The sequence below is a fragment of the Mustela erminea genome, chromosome 6 (genome assembly GCF_009829155.1).
Source record: "Mustela erminea isolate mMusErm1 chromosome 6, mMusErm1.Pri, whole genome shotgun sequence".
NCBI lineage: Eukaryota > Metazoa > Chordata > Mammalia > Carnivora > Mustelidae > Mustela > Mustela erminea.
In genome coordinates this window covers 8,968,267-8,977,341 of record NC_045619.1, presented here as the reverse complement: position 1 = coordinate 8,977,341, position 9,075 = coordinate 8,968,267, and the positions used below count along the sequence as shown (strand labels likewise).

Here is a 9,075-nt window from a genome sequence, read left to right as displayed (position 1 = left end):
TATTTTATGAAATTAGGGATGATTGTAGGACCACGTTGGAGGGAGAAAAAACTATGATGAAAAAGCATCTGGCAAGTGTCTGCCACACAGGAGGCACTCAGGATGCGTTTATTATCTTTAAATAAAAAATTTTAATTTGAATATAATGAACATTAGCACTTACCACAGGATAGGTCTTTCGAAGGCGCCTCACTTAATCTGTTCTACAGAGGACCCTGAGGCTCAAGTGGCTTGTTCAAGGTCACAGAGGTGAAAGTATATGGGGTTGGGATTAGAATAGAGTGGGCTGGGCTCCAAATCCTGAATCCTTCCAGACTCTTCTTCAAAAAACTGCCTGGTCCCTCCAACTCCCTTTTGTGGCACGGACTGTTGACAGCCTCCTAGTATCCACATCTCAATCCTTCTTTAGTGATGGAAACGGTAGCTGGGCCCCTGTAGCTCGGTCCAAAGTCTGGTTTCTTTCCCTCCCTTCAGCTAGATTATAGCCAATGAGATGTAAGGAGAAACATCAGGTGGAACTTCTGGAAGTCTCCTTATAAGGGGAAGATTGCTTGCAAGTAAATCTTTAATTTAAAAAAAAAGAAGAAGAAGAAGAGGAAGAGGAAGAGAAGTGCATCTTCCTCCCTTCCTCTCTCCTTCCTGCTGGCAGAACTCAGACGAAATAGCTGGAGTTCAGGGGCGCCTGGGTGGCTCAGTGGGTTGAGCCGCTATCTTTGGCTCAGGTCATGATCCCAGGGTCCTGGGATCGAGCCCCACATCAGGCTCTCTGCTCAGCAGGGAGCCTGCTTCCTCCTCTCTCTCTGCCTGCCTCTCTGCCTGCTTGTCATCTCTCTCTGTCAAATAAATAAATAAATAATCTTTTAAAAAAAAAAAAAAGAAAGAAAAAGAAATAGCTGGAGTTCAAGCAGTCATCCTGGGCCACGAGAAGCTGTGCTGGTAAGACAAGATGATGTCACCAACCCAGACCTGAATGGCCTCTGCTTCCCTCTTCCAAATTGTCAGCTCCTCTCTGGTAAGCCTTTCCTTCAGCATTTAAACAGGCTCAAGTTCCTCCCAACCTAAAAGAAAACACACTCGATCTCATGTTTCCTTCCCTTTCTCCTGCTCTTTACAGCCCACCAGCTAGAGAGAACTGCCGATTCTCAAGGTCTCCATGTCCCCATACCCCAATGGCTTCTCAACTCACTGTATCTGAGTTTCTGTGCTACCTTCCTACCTGAACTTCCCAGGATAAGGGCCTCTGGATGGCTAAACCCAATGGACTTTCTTCAGTAATCTTCTAACTAGATCACTCAAAAGTATGTGACATCGTTATCCATTGCTCTCCTCAGCCTGGGTTCTCTGTGTCAAGGCTCCCCCCACCTCTCCACCCCTCCTGCGCTTTCGATGTGGTCTTCTCTAGTCCACTCCATCTCAGGACTGATCCAACTTCTTTTCTTGCGTGTTTTAAAAAAAACACCTAAAATTTTCCAGCTGTTTTATTTATTTATTTTTTTCCCGGAAGTCTGGGAGAATCTTTGGCAAATCTCTTTTCATCACAACCTCAACCAGTCCATGAACCAAGTCATGACAATTTCATCTAAATAAAATCCATCCCCTTGGCACTGGCAGCAAACTACTATCATCTCTTGTCGTGAACTAACACAACAGTCCCTTAATTGGTCTTCACTCCAGCGCTCCTACACATCTGTTCTCTACCTGGTAGCCAAAGGCATCTTTCTACCAAACACGTCCCCGGCTTGCTCATTAGTCAACAAGTTTCCTTTGTCCACCACATGAATAGCCCAACTCCAGCCTGGTCAGAACCCACCCCAGAGCCCTTCATCTCACATCCCCTCCACCTCTGCTCTAGCCACAGATCCCTTCTGGGACACGCATGCTTCTTGAAGCCACATTCACACGCTCCCTTTTCTCGTGCCTTGTGCACTAGATGTCCCCTCGGCCTGGCCTGCCCTCCACTCCCATGCCCCATCCATAAACTTCTCTTCCTACCACTTAGCCCACTTCGAAATTATTTACATATGTAAATGATGCCCTCCCCAATTCAAACAGATTTCTGAGGGTGTCTTGCTGGCTGCTTCACCCCATAGGGCCAGGCATGGCCACCCAACGAATATTTATCAAGTGAACGAATAATTCACCGAACCCCACGCCCAAAGTGTTCATAAAGAACGCATATCGGTGACATAAGGAGCCCCATCTGAAAAGCGTCCTGGAGAAAATACACAAATAAAATAGGCTAGAGCCAATCATTTACGGAAGCCTTCCCTTTTCTTCCCAAGAGAGAAAAAGTGGAAGACGGCGCCTGCGCACACTCTCCTCCATGGCCCCATCCCACTTTGGCCATGGGGTGGCGCTGTGGGCGTGCTCCCCGGCAGCCAGATCCTCCCGGCCAGCTTCAGGCCGCTCTAGCCGCCCTTCTCGCCTGCTCTGCTGGGAGGCGGGCGCAGCCCCGGGGGTCCCTCCAAGATGGCGGCGCAGAGGAGGAGCCTGCTGCAGAGCGTGAGGAACCGACCCGCTCTCCGGGCTGGGGGTTGGGAGCCCAAGGGGGGCCTGTCGGGTGCAGGCGCGGCTCCCTCTCCGCCGCTGGGCCGCCTCCTTCTCCCTGGCGAGGTGTGGCCGCCGGCCTCTCCTCTCCCGGTCCGGCCCCCCTCACTCCCGAGGACGGGGGCGCGTGCAGCCGCGCGTGCGCGCTGCCGCCCGGTCGTCGGGGGCTGGGATTCGCGGTTCAGCGACCCCGAGCGTCAAGGGCGCGTCGAGGGTGGGGTGCGTCCTGGAGCCGGAAGGGAACGTGGCGCGCTGCGGCGGAGATGGCCGGGGCGGTGAGCCCACCGCCGGCCCCGAGCGGCCGCGGGAGAAAAACAGTCATAGTCGCAGCAGCCGCTGGTGTACAGCTTATCATCTCCCCGGTTTCCTGCCAATTGCTTTACGTTGTAAGCTTAGTTTATGTTAACAGCCCCGGGAGGTAGGTACTACAGTTACTCCCGTTGGACAGGTAAAGAGACTGCGGTACAGAGAGGCAGGCGGTCACCTGTCCAAGGCCACTCGGCAAGAGGCCACACGGCAGAGTCAGGGTTAAAATCGGGCCGTCTGATTGCAGAAACCCTGTTAACCTCTAGGCGCTGCGGAAGGCATGACCGGAGTGGCAGCCCGGGTTCTGGTTCTAACTCTTAACGCACTATGCCTCAGTTTCCTTAACTCTAAGGTGAGAGCAGGCCGTGGGAGATTTGTCCCGAGACTCACCCTTACCCCGTAGTCTGGACCGCCCCCCTCCATGGGTTTGTCGCTGGTGTCTTGCCCCTGCATCGTCCTGTCTCACATGCACGTAGATACACACACATCTTGGTGCCCTGAGCCTATTCTGACCTACCAGCATAATGTGTGGGGCCCCTGGGGCCTCACCAGATGGGGCAGTCTGTTGTGCTTGCCTGTGCACTTGTCTGCCTCCCCTAGTTAGGATCTATGACGGATCTCACCAGCGCTTACCACCACTAGGTGCCAGGCACTCAATAAATACTGGTTAAAAAAAAGCATTTGTAGCCATGTCCAGGCTTGGCGTGGGACTTAGAGCTACAGCAGACACGCCCTCCTGCACTTGGGCCTGAAAGCATCAGAATCAGAGGGAGGGATGACCTTCAGGGCTGTATACTGATGACCAGCTTTGTGTAGACTGTCTTTTGAAATTGCCCTTCCACCATAGCAATTCCCAGGTCTGCCCAGTGGGGACTGCTCTCTTCCCCCGCCACATCTTTGGCTGCCCTTTTATTTGACAAGTGCTCTGCAGGTCAGCCTTGTCATTGAGTTAGGTAGGCCTGGCCCTTTGCTTTGTGAGCTCCCAAAGGGCAGGGCCTCTGTATAAATTTACCCATTGCAAAAATTCCAGAAATACAGGCTGGATTGTAGACAGTGCTGGAAGTGGTAACTGCTGTGGGCCAGCTCGGCTTCCTGATGGGAGGGGCGTCCAGCTTCTTTCCTGGGTATGATGGCGCTGAGGAGACTCAGGTTGGACAGAAGCTTTGCTAGCTCCAGAATGTGTTCCTGGGTGGAAGGGGAATCCTTTCAAGACAGGACGATTAGCTTTAAGCAGATAACATCATGATGAGAGGCAAGGGGATGACAGAGATGTCCACACAAGGCCCGTCCCACCCTAAGGATGACCAAGACATCTCTGCTCACAGGGTGTCTGAGTGTCCAGGCTGCATATGTTGCTTGCTGACTGGCTCTCCACTGTCCTGAGTCTGGTAGGAGCAGCTCAAATACCAGCATTGAGCAGATGGCCTTGAGGGTTCCTAGTCTGTGGTTGTAGGATCTGGGGATACAAAGATAAGAAGTGTGCACACCCTCAGGGGAGGGAGCCCTCTACTACTAACACAGTGTGGAAGGCACTGTGTGGTCAGTGTTGAGAGGCCGTGGCCGGCCTGGTTTGACTGGGTCAGTGGAGGCTCGCAGGAAGGGCTGGGGATTTGCTGGCAACATGGTGCTGGGTGGGCGTGCTGGGGCCAGGTGGCAGAGCACTGAGGAGTTTCACCTTTGGTCCCCAGCCAGCATGGTACCTTGAAAGGTCTTTTGAAGAAAAGAAGCGCTTTTGAAGATCGCTTGATGTGTTCAAAGGAACTTGGGCCCTTCGCAATCTCACAAAAAGTTCCAGCCCCACAGGGACTTGGGCAAGTCACTTAACATCCCTGAACCTTGGTTCCCAACGGAAAGTACACCCAGGAGTGTTGTTAGGATTAAATGAACTAACACATGACTGTCCTAGCCCAGCATGGTCACAGTCCAGCCATGAAGTGCCACCTTCAGTTCTGAGCATTTAGCTGTCACTGAGCACTTACTGTGTGGCCAATACTGTGTTAGTGCAAGGGACACTTTCCTCACGAAGCCTCTGTTCTTTCTTTTTTTTTAAAGATTTATTTATTTGACAGACAGAGATCACAAGCAGACAGAGAGGCAGGCAGAGACAGAGAGGAGGAAGCAGGCTCCCCGCTGAACAGAGAGCCCGATGTGGGGCTCGATCCCAGGACCCTGGGACCATGACCCGAAGCGAAGGCAGAGGCTTTAGCCCACTGAGCCACCCAGGCGCCCAGAAGCTTCTGTTCTGATAAGGGAGACAGTCCCAGTGAGTAAATACAGATTGTAAACAATATACCTATAGCCTCAGTTGGTGCTGGGAGGAGGAGTCTCCTCCTAGAATGGTGGAGGGGCCGTTTTAAGAGTGGTAGGGAAAGATCACTCAGCATCTGATGGGATGAAGTAGGGGAGGGAGTATCTCTGGTTGAGGGACCTGGGATGCCAAGGCTCATATGTTTGGGGAGCACCAAGGAGGCCAGCGTGGCTGGAGCTGAGTGCTTTGGGGGAGTGGGGGTCGCCGAGGTCCAAGAGACCTTTGTGGACCCTGGTGTGGACTTTGAATTCTATCCTAAGTGTGCTGTGAAACTCGGTGGTTTTTAGGGATATTTTAGGTTTTTAGTGGGGGCTGTATTTTGGAGGACGAGCTGGTCGGATTTGCTGGTGGGTCAGATAGTGGGTGTGTGACCAAGGAAGAAGAGTCAAGAAGGATTGCAAGGTTTTTAGTTGGAACAACTGTGCCCTTGACTGAGATGGGGAGTCTCTGAAAGTCCAGCACACTTGGGGCCGAAAGAATCAGGAGTTTGGTGTGGCCTCTGCTCTTCTGTCCTTAATTATGAAAAGAAAATCAACTTGAAATTCGGTTTTTTTAACTTAGAAACCTTGAGCCACTACAGCTATAAGATCACAGGTGCAGGCTCTGAATTTTTTTCTAATATACATCATCAGTTCCCCCATTAAAATAAAAACATCCACGAGGCCATCACCTACAACAGTCTCATCCGCCGTCAGAATGTGGCCGAGCGGCTCCAGCCCGCAGTAAGTGCCCCACAATTATTAGCCCCTTTAAGAATGTATTAGGACTATATTTGTGATGAAAACATAGAGAGCCTTTGATGAAAACCCTGCTGGGAGAGGTGGGGGCCAGGAGTTGAGCTGGTCCCAGAGGAGTGGGAAGGAAAAGGGGGTCATTCAGAAAGACAGAGATGGCAGGAGACACTGGGTATTTTAAGCTTTTTGGAGAGAAAGAACAGCTGCCCCCCCAGCCCCCACCCTGAGCCATCTTCCTGGGGGCATTATTCTCTCATTCTGAGCTTCCTTTTTGCCTCCAAGGAATTCGGGTGCTTTCACCACAAAAACACTCAGCCTTTTCATACTATAATTTGATATTCAAGCTGTGGCCTGAGCTTGGAACCATGCTTTGTCCACTTTTGCTGCCCAGGAGTTGGAGATGAATGTCTGTGGGGACTTGCATGGACTGTTAGTCTGTGACGCGATCACACACGTGTGTGAGGCCGCTGAAGGGTGTGTGTGTACCGAGTACCCGGAACACCCTTCGCCACTGACCGTGCACCTGGAGCGCGATCAGTGCTTTTCCTACCAAAACAGGAATTTTGGGAGCTCCCTCATACAAGTCAAAATTAGGCTTTTTTTTTTTTTTTTTTTTAAGATTTTATTTATTTGTTTGAGCGAGTGAGTGAGAAAGCGAGCAGAAGCAGAGAGAGGCAGATGGAGAGGGAGAAGCCGACTTCCCGCTGAGCAGGGAGCCCTGTGCCACCGTGCCGCGCCAGTGTAGGACTTGATCCCAGGACCCTGGGATCATGACCCCAGTCAAAGAAGGCAGACACTCAGCCAACTCGGCCACCTAGGTGCCCCTAGTTTCGGCTTTTTGAAATGGCCTTCTTTCCTTACTATATTTTGTGTTCAGTTTCTTCTGAGAAATTAATTAGGAACCCATCAAAGAAAGTGGTGCGGGCTCACTGTGGGGGGTGTCTACGCAGCTCGGTGATGAGGCTGCGTGCGCGAGCTGCGTGAGCGCGAGGAGCCCCCTCGGCTGCTGGCAGACCTGGCATTTGTGGGTGTGGGAGAAAGTATGCATCATTGTGCGCGCGGGGGTGGGGAAGGGAGTGGTTTGGGTGACTAGGAAATACGTGACCTTTCTGAATATTGTTCAGAGATGTGGACTGTGTCGGGGTGGAATCAGCAACAGATTCCCTGAAGGAGGGGAGGGAGCTGGGGCAGCAGGATGGCCGCCCACCTGGTCACAGCAGCATCAGAGCCATTTCGGGGGCACTGCTGACATCCGGGAAGACCGGGGACTGTCTCACTCCCTCGTGGGCAGAACTGGGAATTCTCTGGCCACTTGTCACTGAACATCCGAGGGGCTGTGGGGACTGTTCCAGGCAGGGCCTCCCCCGAAGGAGCACTCCTAAATATATGAGAAATTCTCCATATATCTTCGCATCCAAGACATTAATTATAAGGACCCGTCATTATTTTATATACTGCTAAGAAAGAAAACATCCTGCTAATTAACTTGTAACACATCAACTTCGGATATTTAAAGATGAGAATATATGTCTTGAAATCAGCAAAATAAGCTGATAACAGCACTAGGCTGTGAAACAACACAATACAACAGCACAACAGGATCGCCTGGCTGGCTGAGTCAGAAGAGCGTGTGACTCTTGATCTCAGCGTTGGGAGTTCAAGCCCCACGTGGGGTGTAGTAAAAATTTTTTTTTTTAAGATTATTTATTTATTTAACAGAAACCACAAGTAGGCAGAGAGGCAGGCAGAGAGAGAGGAAGGGAAGCAGGTTCCCCACTGAGCAGAGAGCCCAGATGTGGGGCTCAATCCCAGGACCCTGGGATCATGACCTAAGACAAAGGCAGAGGCTTTAACCCACTGAGCCACCCAGGCACCCCGAGGTGTAGTAAACTTTAAAAAAAACAAAAACCCGGGCGCCTGGGTGGCTCAGTGGGCTAAGCCGCTGCCTTCGGCTCAGGTCATGATCTCAGGGTCCTGGGATCGAGTCCCGCATCGGGCTCTCTGCTCAGCAGGGAGCCTGCTTCCTCCTCTCTCTCTCTCTGCCTGCCTCTCTGCCTGCTTGTGATCTCTCTCTGTCAAATAAATAAATAAAATATTTAAAAAAAATAAAAATAAAAATAAAAAAATAAAAAAACAAAAACCCAAGAAACCAGTACCAAGTTAAAGCGTGAAAGTTGCCAAGACACCAGATGGTTAATGACCGCTATGCCTCCATGAACCCTGAGGATGAATTTCTCCGGAAAGGGGCCCTGTAGCATTGGGCAGTTATTTTCCTGGAGCCCCGGACACGTACCCTGAGAGGGTTTGGTGTATGCTGGCCTAAAACTTATTGTTACATATCCCCCAGGTGTTTTGTTTCTGTTTTGTTTTGTTTTTTAAGATTTTATTTATTTATTTACTTGACAGAAACAGCGAGAGAGGGAACACAAGCAGGGGGAGAGGGAGAGGGAGAAGCAGGCTTCCCACCAAGCAGGGAGCCCGACATGACATGGGCTCCATCCCAGGACCCAGGGATCATGACCCAAGCTGAAGGCAGGCCCCCAGGGACCCCCCCTTCCTTTTTTTTTTTTTTTTTTTTTTTTTAACATATCACACAGTTTATTTGCTTTTCAATTCCTTTTCAAACTCTAATGATAATCAAGAGAGAAAGACTTGGTTTGTTCCTCGTATGTCCTTAACACCTTTCTGATTCTTGCTAGTCTCCTCCCTGTTGTTTTTTTTGTTTGTTTGTTTTTGTTTTTTTAAGATTTTATTTATTTGACAGAGACACAGTGAACAGTGAGGGAGGGAACACTAGCAGGGGAAGTGGGAGAGGGAGAAGCAGGCTTCCTGCTGAGCAAGGAACCTGATGTGGGGGCTTGATCCCCCCACAGCCACCCAGGTGCCCCTGTTGTTGTTTTTTTAAGGATTTTATTTTTAAGTAATCTCTACCCTCAGTTTTCAGCTTGAACTCACAACCCCGAGGTCAAGAGTTACGTGCTTCACCAGCTGAGACAGCCAGGTGTCCTACCCCTGCCTTCTTTTTCTTTTCTTTTTTTTTTTTTTAAAAGCAGAACAGAGCTCCAGCTCAGAGTCTATGACCAGTAATAGGTTCAGCTAGAATTTAATAATCTTGTTTTGTTTTCATTTTTTATTATCTTCAAGATAAAGCAGGTGATACTGGTTTTCTACTTACAATAC

At 50.3% G+C, this 9,075-nt stretch overlaps 1 protein-coding gene across 2 annotated transcripts in view; it reads left to right on the top strand.

Moving 5' to 3' along the window:
* Positions 1 to 2,394: 2,394 nt before the first annotated feature.
* The window catches only part of TAB1 (TGF-beta activated kinase 1 (MAP3K7) binding protein 1), a 32,472-nt gene continuing 25,791 nt past the window's right edge, over positions 2,395 to 9,075 (top strand). For both annotated transcript variants that reach the window (XM_032346227.1, XM_032346226.1), the window contains exon 1: positions 2,395 to 2,502. In XM_032346227.1, coding sequence (XP_032202118.1) covers positions 2,470 to 2,502 — 33 coding nt within the window. In that variant the 5' untranslated portion in view covers positions 2,395 to 2,469. The remainder of the gene's footprint in view (positions 2,503 to 9,075) is intronic.